The sequence below is a fragment of the Somniosus microcephalus genome, chromosome 14 (genome assembly GCF_052327205.1).
Source record: "Somniosus microcephalus isolate GS21.2 chromosome 14, FLI_Smic_1.0, whole genome shotgun sequence".
Classification (NCBI taxonomy): domain Eukaryota; kingdom Metazoa; phylum Chordata; class Chondrichthyes; order Squaliformes; family Somniosidae; genus Somniosus; species Somniosus microcephalus.
In genome coordinates this window covers 107880076-107900055 of record NC_141000.1, presented here as the reverse complement: position 1 = coordinate 107900055, position 19980 = coordinate 107880076, and the positions used below count along the sequence as shown (strand labels likewise).

Below are 19980 nucleotides of genomic sequence, written 5' to 3'. Positions count from 1 at the left end.
GTGGCAGGAGGCCGCTGCCCGCCGAATATCGGAAAGCATGGAGGGATGTGGCAAACCGGGTCACGTCCAACAGCGTGGTTGGCAGGACACCAACCCAGTGCCGGAAAAAATTCAATGAACTCACTCGGGTTGTCAGGGGAGTACCCTTTCCAGTATCCTCCTCATCCCTGCATGTGCACCTCACTTTATGGCCAAACAGGTCTGAAAGCCCTAATGGCCAGCCCTCATCCAGCAGCTATGGGACTGTCATGAAAAGCACTTGCGCAATCAGGACTTTAGACACTGTCAGGGCTATTCGACCATGGGAGGCAATGCAGGCAAGATCAGGGCTTGACACTGTCAGGGCTAATCGAACATGGGAGGCAGTGTGGGCAAGATCAGGGCTTGACACTGTCAGGGCTAATCGAACATGGGAGGCAGTGCGGGCAAGATCAGGGCTTGACACTGTCAGGGCTAATCGAACATGGGAGGCAGTGCGGGCAAGATCAGGGCTTGACACTGTCAGGGCTAATCGAACATGGGAGGCAGTGCGGGCAAGATCAGGGCTTGACACTGTCAGGGCTAATCGAACATGGGAGGCAGTGCGGGCAAGATCAGGGCTTGACACTGTCAGGGCTAATCGAACATGGGAGGCAGTGCGGGCAAGATCAGGGCTTGACACTGTACTTTGAGGCGGTCCTTTCTCTTGCAGGCCAAGCTGGCACATAACAGAAGACAGCAGTGACAGACCGGGGGAGGCTGTCCTGACCTGAAACAGCTGAGCGACCTCGAGCAGCGAGTGGAGCGGATCATGGCAGGCCGGCTGAGTGGCCCCGTCGCCACTGGAGATGCTGACCCTGTTCTGGGCACCAATGGTAAGGTCATCACCTTTTTGACCTCTCCCTTTCCACTTGCGCCTCACACCAGCATCCTTTGCCACTATCGAACCAATGCAGTGCACAGCAGCACTCATGCCTCCCTCGCTGCCGCCCTGTCCTCACTCTAAAGCAACTCTTGTGCCTCCCTGCTTTCAGATGGTGACTCGCCAGGTGAGGAGGCAGCCCCTCAAGCTGGCACTGTGTCCGAGTCAGACATAGAGGAGGAGGAAGAGGAAGCCAGCACATCAGGGACACCCTCAGCTGAGGCAGCCCATGGCCATGATGGTGACACGTCTTCCCTGGAGGGGAGCAGGGGGGAAGGGTTGGAGGATAGTGAAGCTCCGGGGACCAGCAGGCTGCAGCAACGCGGGAGGGGTGGGGAAGCTCGGCGGCCTTCTCCCCAGAGGGTGAGTGCGGCCTCCAGTCCTGCAACGGTGAGCGCAGAGGAGGTGTGGCTCCTAGCGGAAATGGGCGCCCAGGCTGGCTGCAGTGGCAAGGATGCCTGACTCCATAGAGTCACTGGCAAGGAGTGTGCAGGAATTCGGGGCAGCACAGGCCAGGAGTCTGCAGGACATCGCGGCAGCACAGGCTAGGAGTCAGCAGGACTTCGCTGCTTCACAGGTGGCTTCTAGCCAAGTGCTCAGTCGTGCCGTGCATTCACTGGCTGCTGTCATGCAGACACAGACCAGGGCCACACGGGCACTAACTGCTGCCACACTCGCTGGATCGGCCAGGCATCGCCGGGGCACTCGCTGTGCCACAGCAGCCCAGCAGTCTGTGCCTCAGCAGATTGCTGCGCATGCTGCAGTGCTGGCCCGTGCGCGTGCCAATGTATCAGCCGACCAGGGAGTGCCTGTGATCTGTCAGGTTGGCAGCATTCCTGCAGCCAACACTGTTACTCCTCCATTGCAGCTGCCACCAGCTGTTGGACAGACTGCTGCCGCCCAAGCAGAGTTGGAGCAGTCAGCAGCCGGCCCCTCCAGGCCCAGAGCTGGTCCAGGCCGACCCCCAAGGGCATCTGCCGTCTCACCATCTGACCCTCAGCAGCCTTCCCCCAGCCTTGCTGCAGCCACTGGGGTCCCATTGAGGAGGAGCTGCAGGGCGGGTAAGTGCCAGTCACGGAAGCGAAACGGATCACCCTCGCAGGGGAAAAAGTAGAAGGTGTGGCCAAATGTTTTGTTTTACTTATAAAAGCCGAGACTGGTGTATTTGTTTCATCTTTAACGGCCGAGACTGGTGTATTTGTTTCATATTTAAAGGCCGAGATTGGTGTATTTGTTTTACTTGTAAAGGCCGAGACTGGTGTATTTGTGTTTTTGGGGGGGGGGGGGTTTCTCTCCATTAGTTTGTCATGTGGGAAGGGCACAGAGGCATCATAGTAAAAAATTTCTTAAATCGCACTGTCCATGCTTTCTTTTGGAAGTCCTGGTTGCCCTGCTCGGCTCAGGGCTTGTGGAGCGGCTACATTCATCTTCTGCCATTGGCACAAGCCATTCTCTGAGAGGGGGCCTAGAACCGACTTGCAATAAGCCGCCGACGGGCGGCCCTTGCACTTTCTGCCTCCCTCCTGTGCTGGTCCTCCTCCTCCTCCTCCTCCTCCTCCTCTGGTGGTCCTCCAATGTCTGCTGGCAGTGGCTGAGTCCTGCGGATAGCCAGGTTGTGCAGCATGCAGCACACGACAACGAAATGGGAGACTCGCTCAGGCGAGTACTGTAGGGCTCCCCCAGAACGATCCAGTCAGCGGAACCATTGCTTCAGCACGCCGATTGTTTGCTCAATGATGTTCCTGGTTGCTTGATGGCTGTCATTGTATCGCTCTTCAGCAGGGGTGCTGGGCGCACGGAGCGGGGTCATCAGCCAGGTGCACAAAGGATAGCCTTTGTCCCCGAGAAGCCATCCTCGTGGGTGAGGCTGGGCCTCGAACATGTCTGCCACAGAAGTCTGGCGCAGGATGAAGGCATCGTGGCTGCTGCCTGGAAAGCAGGCATTGACAGCTAGGATGAGCTGCCTGTGGTCACACACCAACTGCACGTTGAGCGAATGGTAGCCCTTCTGGTTGCGGTAATCCTCGGCATTCTCTAGAGGTGCCCGCAAAGCCACATGCGTGCAGTCAATGGCGCCCTGCGCCATGGGGAAGCCCACTAATGCTGCAAAGCCCATTGCACGCTGTTGCTGCTTGTCAACGGTCATGGGGAAGGAGATGAACTGATGTCTCCTTCTGAAAAGGGCACTGGTCACCTGGCGGATGCAACAATGTACCGCAAACTGGGAGATGTTGGAAATGTCCCCAGTAGCGGATTGGAAGGAGCCGGTGGCATAGAAGTTGAGAGCCACCGTCACCTTCACTGCCACCAACAGAGACGTCCTGCTCCTCATCTGTGGCTGCAGATCTCCGCGAAGCAGGTGGCAGATCTCAGTGACCACCGCCCTTCTGAATCGCAGCCTCCGAACACACTGCTCCTCAGACATGTTCAGATATGAGAACTGCTGGCGGTATACCCTGGGTGGGTAAGGCCTTCTTTGCCGACGCCTGTTGCCCCTTCTCCGTCTGGCCATGACTGGCACTCTCTCACGGCGTCTCTGAGCCCTTTGAATGCAATGGAGAAGCCCAACGTTTCCACCCATTGCAGCCCCCATTATATGTTTCCAATCAATGCTATGACTCTGAAGTTAAAGACAAGTGCAAAGCTGTGGCCTGAAGCCACAAGTACCTGTGCGAGTGTTGAGCCAAACCAGAAAGCTCTCTACCTTTGTCTCTCTCCAAAGATCCGTCTCTCACAAAGAAGGAGTGGTGCAAAATGGCTGCCATTTATACTGCAGGAGGAGTGCCCTTTAATTAGCGCGCCCCGCAGCGACTGGGAACCGTTCCCCTCTACCAGTCGCTAGGGGCGCCAGGCGCACAATAGGCCGGCGCCCTGAATTTCCGGTTTGGGGCGCACAAAGGGCGTTGCACCATGAAATGACGTCAGGATCTGCGCGCGCAGCTGAGCGCGCGCAAAGGTTTTGCACCGCCGCTAAATCTTAACTGAAGTTCGCGAGAGGCGCAGATCGCGCTGCGCCCGGGCGCTAGCCGCTTAGCACCCCACTTCTCCTCCTCCTAAGGCGCTAGCGGCTGGCGCAAACAACTGAATTTCTAGGCCCTCATCTTTTGATTAGGCACTTTACAACCTTCCAGACTCAACATTGAGTTCAACAATTTCAGATCATAACCACTGCTCCCATTTCTTCGGACAGCAGGTGCTGGTAATGATTCTGCTGTTGCCATTTACACCTCCTCTAGACCCATATTTTGTTTCTTTACTTGTCCCATTACCACCTGCTTCTGCCTTGCACCATCATCCCTTTTCTCATTTAATCAGTGCTACCTTCCAGCCTATCACAGACCTACACTTTTGTTCTTTCCTACCCTCCCCCTTTCCGTAACTCTGTACTTGCTTAAAACCTGTTACTGCTCTAGCATTTTCCAGTTCTAATGATAGATCACTGACCTGAAACGCTAACTCTGTTTCTCTCTCCACAGATGCTGCCTGACCTGCTGAGTATTTCCAGCATTTTCTGTTTTTCTTTCAGATTTCCAGCATCTGCTGGATTTTGTCTTTTTATTAGAGGGATCTGGGGGCAGGGTGGGAAGAGGTAATTAGAGTGGGAGGAGGCATTTGTGGATTAGGAACACCGGCATTGACCAGTTGTGCCAAATGGCCTGTTTCTGTGCTGTAGATTCTATGTAACATTATGTATGTACTGACAATGTAGAATCAAAGTGAATAAGTGTGCTTATGTACTCATACATCCTTTAAAGAGCAAGAAGTAACTATCAATCTACACTGCTTTTATATCCTTCCTATAATGGAGTGCCCCAAAATAGCACACAATATTCTACTGTGGTCTAAGATTTCATACAAGTATGCTTTAATATCACATTTTTCTCTCTTAAGTCAATGACTCCAGTTCCCCAGTTTTGTTTCTTATACTCTGTGCATTAATCTACATACATTAATTACATAGGTAAAGGAACATGTGTGAAAGCCTTAAAGCCAGATTGAAAGAAAGAGATGATACACAGCAAGAGAGAAAATTAGACAAACACTGAAAGTGAAAAAAACATTCAGAGGCAAATAAGCAAATAGACAGTACAAGTGTCAGGACCATCCGGAGACAGATAAAACAAAGTGGAAGATAAACAGGAAGGCACAGGGAGCAGTACAAAAAGAATTAGAGAGTAGAAAAGAATGAGACTGTTGCTAGAAGAGATGGGAAATTTCATTTTTTTCCCCCTCCAGGAACAATTACACCAGAAATCAAATTGTAATATAATATTAAAGCACATGTTACATGGCACAATGCCAGGAGGTTGAGAGTTCAAGTCCTACTCCAGAGACTTGAGCACATAATCTAGGCTGGGGAAATGTGAAATTATCCACTTTGGTGGGAAGAATAGAAAAGCAGTATATTTTTTAAAGGCGAGAGACTAGTAAATGTTGGTACGCAGAGGGATTTGGGGGTCCTTGTACATGAATCACAGAAAGTTAACATGCAGGTACAGCAAGCAGTTAGGAAGGCATTTATTGCGAGGGGGTTAGAGTACAAGAATAAGGAAGTCTTGCTGCAATTATATAGAGCTTTGGTGAGACCACACCTGGAGTACTGTGTACAGTTTTGGCCTCCTTACTTAAGGAAGGATATACTCCCCTTAGGGGGGTGCAACAAAGGTTCACTAGATTGATTCCTGGGATGAGAGGGTTGTCCTATGAAGAGAAGTTGGCTGGAGTGTCTAGAACTAGAGGTCATAGTCTCAGGATAAGGGGATGGCCATTTAGGACTGAGATAAGAAGAAATTTCTTCACCAAGAGGGTTGTGAATCTTTGGAATTCTGTACCCCAAAGGGCTGTGGATGCTCAGTTGTTGAGTATATTCAAGACTGAGATCGATAGATTTTTGGACATTAAGGGAATCAAGGATATGGGAATAGGGCGAGAAAGTGGAGATGAGGTAGAAAATCAGCCATGATCTTATTGAATGGCGGAGCGGGGTGAGAGGTGTATGGCCTACTCCTGCTCCTATTTCTTATGTTCTCAATGACACTCTACTGAAGTACTGAGGGAGTGCTGCATTGTCAGAAGTGCCATCTTTTGGATGAGACATTAAACTGAGGCCCCATCTGCCCTCTCAGAGGGGGATGTAAAAGATCCCACGGCAGTATTCGAAGAAGAGCAGGAGAGTTATCGCTGGTGTCCTGGACAATATTTATTGCTCAAACAGCCCCACCAAAACAGATTATTTGGTCATCATCACATTGGTGTTTGTGGGACCTTGCTGTGCACAAATTGGCTGCCACGTTTCCTACAACAGTAACTACGCACTAAAAAGTACTTCATTGCCTGTAAAGCGCTTTGGCACATCCTGATGATGTGAGAGGCACTATATAAATGCAAGTTCCTTCTTTCTTATAAAAGTTTTGATAACATTTATCACACCAGACATCCTACTTCAAAATGTCAAATGTACAAGAAGAAAGTTGCTAATTTCATGCTGATTGGCTTGCAACCGGAAATTGGTCCCAGCAATCTGCCAATTGCCCTCACCAACAGCAATTAAACTCCAATTGATCTGAGGCTTGTGCCTATTTGCAACAATTAGACTCAATGTATTAAAGGGACAGGCCATGTTAACATAGATACACCTCAGCAGCAGAGGGGGAATTTTAACCTAAAAAACGTGTCGGTTTGAAACGGGGGTAGTTAAATTGTTAAAATTGTGAATCCCGACCTGAACCCGTCCACTTCCCATTTTAACAGAGGCGGGACGGGGGAGCGGGCAACCAATCCGCTGCCAGGAGGTGGGCCATCTATTTAAATATTATAATAAGGCTGGAAGCCTCTTTAACCTCCATTTTGTGTTTAACTGTAGCTGGTTGGGTTTGCATACCTTGTCACCACCCCCTCCCCAGGCCTCTGATCCTCCCGACCCCCAATCCTCACTCTCCCCCCACACCCCTCCTCCCCTCGTGCTGATCCCGGCTGGCCCGCGATGGTCTGGAGCCCCACCCCTCTCCTCCTCAAGCCTGCCCTGTGGGCAGCCCCGCTGCGCCGGTCCCGGTCCGCGATCGTGATCTTTTCAGACCTCCCCCAGCTGCTCCTCCGGCTGGCCAGTGATCTTTTTGAACCCCCCAACCTGCTCTTCCAGCCGGCCCCCTCGTGATCACTCCTCTGTGCGGCTCAGTGTCGCAGGCCTACCCGTCCGCAGCCAGCCAGCCTATCAATCTGGCTGGCTGCAGGTGGCAAACAGAGGCTTCCTGTTCAAATCTGGCCCTGCCGTTAAAGTCGGCAGGGCCTGCGGGAAAACCCATTCTCCTGGGTTTCCCGACTGCCTCGGAGACTCCTGTCCCCAACCCGCCTTCCCCATTAAGATTCAGCCCAGACTAAAACGTTGTGCATAATGCTCCTGTTGTTATAAAACTGCAGATCCTCTGACTTGCCAGGAGAACAGCACAGGAGACCCACTGGTATTTCTGGCGCAGACACGATGGGCCGAATGGCCTCCTTCTGTGCTGTAAATTTCTATGATTCTTATATCAATGAATACTTTTCAGTCCTGGATAAACTTTACCTTGTGTGTGCTTCTGTCTGTTAGAAGTATCTCATTTATATTTCTGCCAGCCAGCTAACATACAACAATATTGCTATTTTTGATTGACATTTTAATTGTTTTTTCTGTGCACCCATAAAAGTTGAATGCTAGAAATGTATTCACCCTTGCACCTAGTGACAGCAGCATAAACTCGCTGATGGTTTATGAATTTGGTCAGTCTTTGTGTTGTAAACACACTGGGGGTTATTTTGGCGAAAGGGTGAAAACAGGCACTAAATGGGTGCTGTTTGAAAGTCTGGTTTTAGGACACAATTTTGGGCCTAATTGCTGATTACCATAATTTGAACTTGCCGGAGGCTGAACCAGACACCTGCAGGTTTAGCACTCAAACGCTGATTAGACACAATTCTCGTGGAGCGGTTTATGTAGGCTCCACTCACCCACTTCCGCTGAAGGTGTGGAGTGGGCTGGCTGACACGTTTCAGGATAGTTCCGAGTGAGAAGGCGCACAAGTTCTCGGACGCAGCACTGGAGGTCCTGGTGGAGGAGGTCCAGAGGTGGAGGGATGTCCTGCACCCACAGGGGGGAAGGAGTCCACCTCTCCCTCCTCCCCCTCCTGTCCCCCTCTCCTGAAGCAGCTGGTGCTGCTCTGCCTGGCCTCATCTCCTCCCATTCCTCCTGCAGATCAAGGGGGATCCCTAGCAAGATGCCGATGACCAAGCACTCCCTTTCTCCTGGTGGCTCCTTTAAGGTGGGGTAGAGCAGCACTCACTCTTTTAGGTGAAGTCCTCAGAGAATTTCGAGAATAAATGTTGATAAGAGTATTGGTGAAGTCTTGACAAAGTGACCCAGAAAGTCTCCCGAAGTGTTTCAAAAGTCCTCTTCAAACCTCCAGCAGCAAGCGAACAGTAAAATATCTTTTAAGTAGTGCTCAAAATCCTCTGCAATGACTTGCTTACTCCCAACGAGCTGGTCGCTGTTAGGAGAGGGCGTTAGGTCAAGGGCTAGCCACCAAAATGCCGTGCAGCCTCCTTAATGAGCGCTAACAGGTAATGTAAGTGGCAGCCGTTACTAGTGCAAACTTCAACTCCTTTACCAAGATGGTGTCTTGCGCTAAATGCAGGTTAAGACCCCATCTCGACCACCTCGAAGGTTCTTTGGCGCCTAAAGTATCCGGGGAAAATCACCTCCCCACCCCTCTCCTGTATGCACCAGGAAGATGATAAGGATGAGCACATGGATGCCAGACAGTCAAAGCTATATCACTGGAGCAATCACCTGGATGTGACTAAGGGTGACATGTTCACTAGAAAAGGAGTTGTGCCACATGTTTCAGAATGGCCTGCAGCCACACTCACAGGACAGGAATGGCATTGAATGGCTGTGAAGTTTACTACACCCTTGAATTATTTTTGCCTGGGGCTCTTTGCCAGCTAGCAGTGGGGACACCAAGCCAGTCTGCAGTCCAAAATGTCATCCAGCAAGGGCCTAATGCGCTGTTTGCAAGAGCAAACAATTCCATGGGCAGGAGCCCTAATGTTCCTCCAAATGCCACAATTTCCCAAAGTGCAGGGTGTGAGTGATTGTACACGCATGTGCACCTGCACACAGCAACACTCTCAATCAACATGCAGCTTCTCTGCACAAGGCAATGCAGGTGAATGTTTGCTTTTCTGACAGCACATTCATTTGAGGTATTCATTTTAAGACAGTCCACCATGTCCCCATTATTTGCTCCTTGGTGTAATTTTGGCTCAGTGGGTAGCACTCTTGCCTCTGAGTCCGAAAGTTGTGGGTTCAAGTCCCTCTCCAGGAATTGAGCGTATAATCTAGGCTGACACTCCAGTGCAGTACTGAGGGAGTGCTGCATTCATTTGGATGAGATATTAAACCAACTGCCTGCTCATTGGCCATGAAAGACCCCGTGGCATCTTTTGAAGAGCAGGGAGTTCTCCTGGACAACATTCCTCTCTCAACCAACACCACTAGAAACAGATTAACTGGCCATTCACCTCATTGTTGTTTGTGGGACCTCGCTGTGCTCAAAGTGACTGCCACGTTTGCCTATACAACAACATTGACTGCACCTTAAAAGTAATCCATTGGTTGCAAAGTGATTTGGGATATCTCGAGAGCATCCTGCATTTGATTAGGTGCTGTATAAATGCAAGTCTCATGTTCCTTCTTTGTTTCTTACTTTCCGAATCAGAAGGTGTAAGGCTGGATTCTTGGGGAGCAGGGATACCCGGTGTAGCTGTGGATCATGAAGCCTCTGCAGTAGCCTCGGACACTAGCGGAGTACAGGCATAATGAGCTTCATACCTCCACGAGACCCATCACTAAGCACACAAGAGACAGGGTGAAGCAGTGATTCCATTGCCTTGACAGATCGGAGGCACTCTGCACTACAGTCCCGTTAAGAGGTCACAAATCGTTGTGGTGTGCTGCACTCTCCGTAACTTTGCTCTGCAACAAGGAATCCACATCCAGCTGTCCAAATAAGAGGCTCAGAATATTGAGACATCACTGTGAGGGCTCGGCTGCAGATGTCGCTGGAGTTGTCACATGCTTCAAGGTACACTGCAGAGTTTCTTCGCAATGTATCAGAACATTACATGTGCGGGTTGTAGAATATCTCACACTAGCTGATAAGGCGTACTCCACTATAGCTCTTAACAATCTTGTTCAGAAAGCATCCATCTTCTAAAAGCTGGGCCCGAAATCAGGTCCCATGCCCTCATTAATTGTGGATGGTTGCAATAGTACCTTCTGGCCAGCTGCTTTCTGCTCCTCCCATGCCACTGCCACCTGTTGCTGCTACTTGTGCTCTGTGTTTCACCCTGTATATTCTCCTAAAATTCAATTTCTAAAGTCCCTGGGCTGGATATACCTAAACTGCTATTTGCAAGGTGCACTTGAATGATGCAATGCACTGTGAGGTCAACAGTTACACCTGGTCATTGACCCTCACCTCAGCTTCTTCTGCCATACCTACAGAAACAAAAGAAGTAAATGCCCTTATTACATCTTGATGGCACGTAGCCTTCATGTACAGTGAACACATGACGCAATAGAGTGGAGACTAAAGGAAGGATATGTGTAATACTAACTCTGAGGGGTGAGGCCCCCTACTTCCCCATCTCTTGATTCCTCTTCAAACAACCATCTCTGTATTTGGAGAGCCTGCTTCTCAAAAGCAGGGAGAGGATGCATCTTATGATAGCAAAATGCTGCAGATGCTGGAAATCCGAAATAACAACAGAAAATGTTGGAAAAACTCAGCAGGCCAGGCAACATCCGTGGAGAAAGAAATAGAGTCAACGTTTCAGGTAGAAACCCTTCATCAGGACTGAAAAAGCACAGGAAATGAAACAGATTAAAAGGCCAGTTTGGGGGCTGGGAAATGGGGGTGAAAGAACAAAAGAGAAGTGAAGAGACATTAAGAGGTATTCAAAACCAGACGAGATGGTGATAGGACTAGTGGAGACAAAGACAGCTCTAGATGAGGTGTGAAATGCGCTGGCAGAGTGAGAGGATGCATCTTGGTCGGTCCGCTTCCTCTTCTTGTCCTTTTCTTCTTGGAATGCTCTCTTCTACAGAAGCAGAGGCACGCGTTGAGCAGTTGACGTTGTTGGCATCGCATACACTAAAACCTCTATATCACAGCGCTATCCGTAAGTATTGGGAAGACAAAATGGTGCATCATGCAAGTGTTGTATCTGAAGAGAGTGGTTCCACTGTTGAGGTTTTTATTGAAGGAAGACGTGCCGGCCAAAGGAGGTGGCACGCAGTGAAAAGTGCAGCCTAATAGGCAACCATGAAAAACTAGTCAAATATTGTAACAACAGGTTGGTCGGAGGGAACAGTTCATGGCAGTAATAGTTACTGCACTGAATATCTAAGAGATCACACTGTGGGCCCTTACCCTGCCACTCCCGGTGAAGTCATTGACCTTTGTCTGGAATTGCAACCAGCTCCTCTGCACAGTGCTACTCTCATTCATAGAAAGAAAGAACTTACATTTATATAGCGCCTTTATTCACCTCAGAACATCACAAAGCGCTTTACAGCTAATGAAGTACTTTTGAAGAGTAGTCACTGTTGTAATGCTGTAATTCATGTGAGCAACTACCTCTGGTCAGGGCCTTTGCCCCACCTTGGAGTTGATCCAATGACTGTTGATTGGGGATGGGGGGGGGGGCAACAGGGCTCTGCTGTGCTACACTTGCTCCAGCAGGATTTCTGTGGCCTCCTCCTTCAAATGTGCGCCCTGCAGCTGCCACGGCTGCTCAGTGACATTTTCCATGTTTGCTGAAAATAAATCACCATTCCATTTTCATTCCCTGTGTTTCCAGAATTTTATTGGTTTTTCTGGGGATTATTAATTCCGCTGATTTTACCATTTAAAAAAAGTACTATAACTGAGTGATACCTCCATTTCCCACACTTAATGTACGGGTAACCTGACTGAGATTGCTCAGGTAATGCTGGCTCAGTTTTGAACCACCCAAATTTACTTCACTTGGGAACCACTACCAATCAGTGCAAGTTGAGCGAAGGTCCTAGATATGAAAGGACAGTGTTCTAATCTACTATAATGTTCAATTCAATCACCTCTTCACCAACTCACAAAGAAATACCACTATGAGAGAAACTGGTAGTTTGTAGCATAAACCAAATAGATACTCAACCTGGTGTGAGTTACCATGGAGTTCAACTTACTAAACTGTGTATCTCAGTTGCTGTTTTGCATTGAACAGTCTGTTAAGTAGACACAAGGTGATTTGATTAATTTGTTGGCCAGAGTTTCCAACCCTCCCGCCGTTGATTTCCACCACTGCCCACCCTACATCTGGCAATTTTGGGGGAGAACTGGGGCGGAGGAAAATGTCCAAATTTTGATGCTCATCCGATTCCCCACTGCAAGTGCCGGATGTGTTCAATACATCTACCCATATCCAGGCTGGCACACTGAAATGATTCAAATGATGGAGATACGTCATCTGATCTATTTTCCGTCATTAGACCCATAACAACACTGGATGCAAGGGAAGCCTACTCATTCCTGGAATCCGGCCTTGCTGTGACCGTGGAGAGGGATTTCAACTTTCAATTACAGAAACCTTTGCGCCAGGTCTTTAAAAAGAAGTTCCATTTTACCGGTAGCTCAGAGGTCTCTGAGGCTTGTGGCAGTAAATCTCTGCCCCGACTACTGCCAGACTCCTAGGCAGAGGTCGGGGAGCCTTCCCAAAATACTTAACTGAGCTTGAGGCTGGAAAATTGGCACGGGTTGGGGGTGTGTCCTTGTGGTGCGCGGAAATCCTGCCATGCCGAAGATACACCCAATTCCACTAAAGCGAAGACCCAGTCCGTTATCATAGAATCTTGCAGCGCAGAAGGAGGCCATTCGGCCCATCGTGCCTATGCCGGCTATTTGAAAGAGCTATCCAATTAGTCCCACTCCCCCGCCCTTTCTACATAGCCCTGCAAATTTTTCCTTTATGTATAGAATAGTATTTATCCAATTCCTTTTTGAAAGTTACTATTCAATCTGCTTCCATCGTCCTTTCAGGCAGTGCATTCAGATCATAACTCGCTGAGTAAAACAATTTCTCCCAATCTCTGCTCTGTTTTTTTTGCCAATTATCTTAAATCTGTGTCCTCTGGTTACTGACCCTCCCGACAGTAGATACAGTTTCTCCTTATTTGTTCTATCCAAATCCCTCTTAATTTTGAGCACGCCTATTAAATTTTCCCTTAACCTTCTATGCTCCAAGGAGAACAACCCCAGCTTCTCCAGTCTCCATTATCTTCATTGTACTTTTTACTTCTTGTGGCTTTTCAACCTTGTAAGGATGACACCGATGGTTTACAGTGGAAATCACTCAACTCCACTTGATTCCATTCATTTATTAACTGATGTTTTAACATATAAAGTGTACTGAGTGGCGTTGTATTTTTCCTTTTCCAAAAATAAAAGCAAAATAGTAGCCTTGGATGACACACTGTCAGTATCTATTGAGAAGTGGGATTGAGAATTAGAGATATTTAACAACACTGCTTGATGCTTCTTTCAGGGGCAGTAAACCAACGTTTTCTAAAGTAGGGGATCAACTGATAGGTTTAGGGGGAGTTCAACAGATAGGTATCGGGGATAATCATACGGGGTATCATGGATGGAGCGAGCTTGACTGGCCTTTTCTAGTTCTGGATTTTCTTACATTCTTGCGTATTACTGTAAGTTAGTTCTTTCAAACGTTATTGCAAAGTTTGTGTCGATGAACACACTGTATACATTTACTTACGTGAGGACATAATTGACGCTCACAATGCAGTGGGGTCTGGATGAACGACTATTGTGTACAATGGTGGCATAGCTCTGAACCCACACCCAGCCTCCATGCTTCGACAGCAGCCTGTAGTACTTCGTCGTGACTTGTCCTTTGACCAGCACTTCCAGAATAATTCCAAAAAAAAATTACTTGGTACTTTTTTACAGCATCATTTCAAATGGATATTAAAACATGTTGCAATCTTTCCTCATACTGTACTACAGTTTGAAAAATGTAACTCGGGAACTTGGAACCGCACTATAAGCTAGAAACTACTGTTAGCAGTATTAGCAGATACGTGCTTAATGTGTTCAAAAGAACATTCTTCTGCCGCTATTTTAAGAGGTGTTAACCTTTTTAAAATAAAGGAGTCTCCCATTGTTTAAAAATGCTCCTCCTTCTTCTAGAACTATTCACTGTGTTTATTTCAATACTCATCACATGGGCCCGGAATTTGTGGTTGGGATGATGGTGAACTGGCAGCGTTAGCCGTCATTCCGCCTTTGAAACTGACCGCAAATTAGGGATTTGGCACATGCGCAGGTGCATGTGGAAATCCCGAAGTTGCAGTCTGTCAATGACAGCCCCAAAACAGGCTGTGCTGTGCCCACTGCCCCCCCCCCCCCAATCAGTGTAATCAGCCAAATCATTGAAACTGATGAAAACTTCGGTTCTTCCGCTGTTATATTCCCCATTAAAAGTTAGACCCAAAGGACTTAGGTGTAACTGGGGTTTGACAGCGTATTAACTGCTAAACAAATGTTAAGGGCCTGGAAAACTAATTTTAATTTTGTGCAGTGTGTAATTTGTCCATTTTAATAAAAAATTACATTAAGAAACTTTTCAAAAAAATGTTTTTTCAATTTTTTTGAAAAGTTTGTCAATCTTTATTTCAGTTTTGCCTTTTCCCCATGTGAGAGCCCCAATCTTCCTTTTGCACTCTCTAATGGTTTTAAAAAGTTAGAATTTTAAGAGCTTACTCACTTCCTTGTTCGCTGTCTGTGAGAATTCTGCCTTTTGATTGGCTGCTTCGACAGCCTGTTGCCGTCACAGCAGTTTGCACAAGGGGCTCCCCACTACGGTCTGTTGATTTGAGTTGAAGGTCGGAAAACCCAACGTTCTTGTGTGAAGCGTACTAGGGGCCAGCAGTGAATGCCTTAGCATCGCCGCTGACAGCAAATAGTTTTCTACTCTAATGCAATCTTTTACAAGATCACAAAATTGTGGAATTCCTTAACTCAATCAGGTTTTGCTTTCTCCTACAATCTTCAGGCTTTTAAAATGCAAGTTTGCCGTTACCTAATCACTATTTCCTGATTTTCCGCATTGATTTCCACCTAGCCGTTCGGCGCTATGAGGCTTGACCCGTCCCATTGGTTTCTCAACAGAAGGTGATGGAATTGGGAGTTAAGTTTGCCTGTTTTGCAACTGTCAATCAAACCACACTCTTGAAAATACTTTGTTAATTACATTATTTTCATAATATGTACGGTGTGTCATGAATCTTATCATGACTCATGAAGTAACACTGGGCAGCCAGCTGGTGGCGCCGTCCAAGGAGTATAAATACTCGGGCGTGGGCCCAGCTTGCTCAGGATGTTTCTGTAACCAGGAACTAGTGATGTAACTAGAATCTCATGGTTGTGAAACAGTTGATTAAAGCCTTGTTTTATACTCAAACCAAGTGCTCAGTAGTCTTTTTACATCACGGTGATTATTTTATGATTATTTTATTCAGACTTCATTCCTTTATGGTAACAAACACTGATCTGTCCAACTTTAGCCACATGGCTAACTGCCTTGTTATGGATGGACGATAAAGTTGAAAAATTAACAGCTGTGCCATGATTACTGCAAACTCACCGAGTGATAGTCCACAGTTAATCACTTGAAAATATCCCATTTGTTATAAATCTAGAACTAGATTAAAATCAGCTAGGGAATTTTAACTGATAAGTGGTTTACAATAATTGAATTGTGCAAAGTGTTCCGGAATGAGTATCACTTCAGGTGAGCAGCTTGTTACTCACAGAGGTGGTGTGCGTATCTTAAATGGAAAACATCACATCCATGGACGTGATGGTACAAAGTCTTCTCGATTAGGTCCTGAGGTTCGTATCCAGTTAACTCTGCAACCCTGGATGGTAAAAAAATAACAAACAATTGTGAGCTATTTTCAATGATATTAGAACTGATCTAGTTCAGATAGAACACAGCATACGTGATCCTGGGCTTTATATACAGGGAAATAAAGTAAAAGGCAAAAAGGTATTGCTAAACAAATGCAAATCATTGGTTTGGCAGTAGTTAGAATGTTGTGTCCAGCTTTGGGTGCCTTACATGCCGAAGGATGTCAAAGCCATGTAGAGGGTATAGAGAGATTGACATAAAGAGGACCAGGGATATGAGGTGTTGGTCACAGTGAGAGACTACAGAAACTGGGGATCTTTTCATCAGAGCAGAGCAGGTTAAGAGAAGATCTGCTAGAGAGGCTCAAAATTCTACAGGTTTTGATAAAGGAAATAGAGAAAAACTATTTCCACTAGTCAGTGAGTGGGTAACTAGAGAGTGTAAATTTAAAATCATCATTAAAAGAATGAAAGGGAGAGGTTAGGATCATTTTTCTCACATGGAGGGTTGTTTAGGATCTGGAATACTCTACCAGGAACTGTGGTGGATGCAATATCCGTAATATCTTATACAAGGGAAGTGGATAAAAAATTGAAAGAGCAGAGAATGGGATTAAGTGGACAGCTCTGCTAGAACGTTGGTACAGGCCTTGTCTCCGGTGTTGCAGAGTAGGTACGTTGCAAGGGAATCCCATGGACTCCTGTAAATACCATCATCAACAAACATAGCAAGCACTTTAACATGATTGGAGGTGATTACTGCAGCAACAGGAATAGGTCACTATGCCCAAACAAGTCTGTCATTTTTCAGAGATCAACCCCGCCAACCCATCCTCTCAACATATCCCCCAATTCTTTCTTTCTATCGAAGTTCATCCAATTGATCCAGCTACAACGAAGACCTTGAATACCATATTTAGTCCAAAAGTAGAGTTTTGTATAATTGACAAAGTTCTCTGAAGCGCGAATCTGTTGTGGACTACTATTAAAAAGGTGCTCATCGTGAGGTCTAGCTGTGGTCTGGCACAACTCAGGCTAGCAGTATCAGGCAGGTTTGGGCTTTATGCTCTTTGAGGGCCTAAAGCCCTTCTATTCTACCTTTTCCCTCCTCATATCAGTCTCCTCATGCGGAGGGCTCTCTGGCCTCTGATGATGCAATTCTTCAATTCGGAGCCAAATCGCAATGGCCTGGTGATGAATCAGCCTCCAGTTTTCCCCTCCTACATGCGATTTGCTAAGCAAAAGGAATGCAGTTGAGATTGTGGACTCAGTGAAGTGGAAGTATCATGCATCGGTGCTCCGACACCATAACACCTATACCCTGGGAGTTCTAAGCTATAGAGAACTCAATCTTTGTAACCATCACTTGCTTTTAAAACATTTTGCCAATTTGAAGTTCTTACCTTGAGTCCAGGAATATGAGTTTGAGATCCAGACTGGCTCTGAACATGAACATGTTACTGTGAAGTTTGATTTCAGTGATAGCGCTGGGTGGTAATGAATGTCCCACTGCCACCAGTCCCACAATCTGGTAACAGCCATCATAGAGAGCTACGTCAAACACATACTGGCGGATTTTCAAATAGCCACTGCAGTGGATAACCTACAGAGAAGGAAGATTTGAGTTGATTTATGCACGGTGAGAATATTATCTAGACGTACAGAAGAATCTAATCAAGTGAAACTGATCTGTTTCACTCACAAATGCTAAAAGTAGGAACTTTATTAAATAATACTAAGCTGCGCACTTATTTTCACACTAACTTGTCCCACAATCTATTTAATAACAAGGAACTGCCAAAGAAGGGCAGGCCAGGTGCTATAGAGCATTGCCGTGCCAACATGCTGCAGTATGGAAGGAACACAATGTACATTCACAGCTGTGATTGCCGGCCATGTCTTTGGGAGGCGATTCCTGTTCACCATTTGGGTATATATACATTGATCTGTAGCAGGGAGATGGGCTGATACCAAAAAGAGATATCTAACCCGTGGTCTCCATGCTGTTATTAGTGGAAACCGTTGACTCCCTTAACAGTGATCAGCATAGAAATTAACAAAAAATTTAAATAATTATTAAAAAAAAGTGAATATCAGCAAAAAGAATCTAATGCATCAAATAATTTTCTGTTTTAATTATTGATTCAGATCTTTAAAAAAAATTAGCTTGATACACCTCTGATTTGGAATGTGATCGAAGGTTGTTTGGATAAGTACAGACAGATCATTGAATGTTGTCTGTTGAATGATGGTTCCTGAGCTATTGGGATCACGGGAATGTCATGCCAAGGACAGCAGCCTGTCAAGAATCGATAATGTAGAGTGTAATGTTAAATAGATGTTCTGGAGTTTTGCTTTTTGAGGACAGAAGAAAGTTTGCAGAAGTTTTTTTTCTCAGAAGGTGGGTTGCATTGGCTCCCCGATAAAGAACTTGCATTTATTTAGTGTCTTAATTCATCTCCCAAAAACGTCTCAAAGCACTTCACATGGAATGAATTGCATTGTGTAGTTACTATTGCTATGTGCATAAAATAGCTTGTAGATGGTCTATGGAAGGAATAGGCTTGATATCTCAATGGCCTTCTCCCATTCCATGCATTCCTGTGTTATGCTCAACTAACTCTGTTATAGTACAGTTTCGTTTGTGCAGTGATTTTTGCAGCAAACCCAAAATTTAGCCAAATGATCTTTTTACTTAGAATTTTCTGGCTTCTGAGCTAACTTAACCCATTCTCTGATTTGCACCTGCCTAACTCCATGTAACCTCTCCCCCGGCTCACTCCTCTCCACCTTCCTGTTTCATCTCCTCCCACCTCTTGGGCAGCATTTCCACAAGATTTTTTTTCTCAATTACATTTATTTACTCCTTCCTGTGTTTATCCATTTTGCCTCATGTTTTTAAAAAAAAATTGATAGCTCTTCTTTGTTATCTCTCAGTTTTCTCTTTCCGTTGTTCGCTCACTATACTCTGATGAGTCTGTGAGGTTAGTATGTTGCTGAGGAAAGACTGCTGGAATAACTTCTGAATCACCTCCCCTGTAAATCAGACTTCCTGACTAACTTATTTTTCAAGATTCCACTCTCCAGCTATGTATGGAATGCAGACATTGGAAAATCCACTTCCAGAAAAACCCCAAAAGAAGTTTGTAAAAGAGAATAATCCTATAAAATACAAAAACCCCATTGTAATAGGAAGTCTAAGCATATAGTGTATGGTGTGGTATAAAAACAATTCAAGTTGGCAGAAGATCTCCTTTTAGCCATCATTACTCAAATCTATTTGTTTGAACTGCCATATAATCCAACTTATAAAGGAAAACTATCCAAGCTCCCTATTGGCTCTGTTGGTTACTGCACTGCCCAATGCGGAAGTGAGCCAGGCAGATGAGCAAAGGGACCAGCTTTGATCCCTGACCTTTGCTGAGTTAACCAATCTCAGCTAGAGTGTTGGTAGGCATGCTACAACCAGCATCAGTGGCCCTTGGCTAGGGAGGGAACAAGTTAGCCAGAATACCAATTATTGATTAGTATTCAGTGACTCTCGTTGGAAAGTGCATGTGTATGGTCAGAAACATAAAGTTGCCACAGGCAGAATGGAGCTTTGCAATACTGGGCAGAGTGCAAGTCATAGCCAGGTGCAGCCCACAGTATAACTTGGTCTTGCAGCTGTGCTTTGCATGCTGCAGTTACTGATCTCATCTGCAGCTGAAATCTGCATGACACATACATACTGGATAGCACACAGTGATTTCCAAGCCAATAAGAGACAAGGGAAGTAATTTTAACTTTGGGTGATGATGTAAAATGGGCAATATCAGGTCCGTTGTCCGTTATAAACCCCACCCCCCATTTTCCTTTCTATTGAAGTCCACCTCAAAGGATGGAGATGAAATTATAAACCACAAAAGCAAAACTCAAGTACAACTCTCACTTGTTATTGAAAATCCATAGTTTGTTATTCCATATAATATATAGAAATGTTATGATTTTTATTTTTTTACTTGCAGGAATGTCATAGCAGTGGCAATCGGCAGATTCCTGTGATTGAGCCATGTGATTTAATAAGCTGTGAAC

The 19980-nt window shown here is 46.2% G+C and overlaps 1 protein-coding gene across 1 annotated transcript in view; it reads right to left on the bottom strand.

The window, feature by feature from the left end:
* Positions 1-19980, bottom strand: part of LOC147107814 (single-minded homolog 2-like) — an 88891-nt gene that overhangs the window by 18171 nt on the left and 50740 nt on the right. The window contains exons 6-8 of the mRNA XM_086007143.1: positions 17310-17509; positions 15808-15914; positions 13751-13898 (exon numbers count right to left, since the gene is read on the bottom strand). Of these exons, the coding sequence (XP_085863269.1) occupies positions 13751-13898; positions 15808-15914; positions 17310-17509 (455 nt within the window). The remainder of the gene's footprint in view (positions 1-13750; positions 13899-15807; positions 15915-17309; positions 17510-19980) is intronic.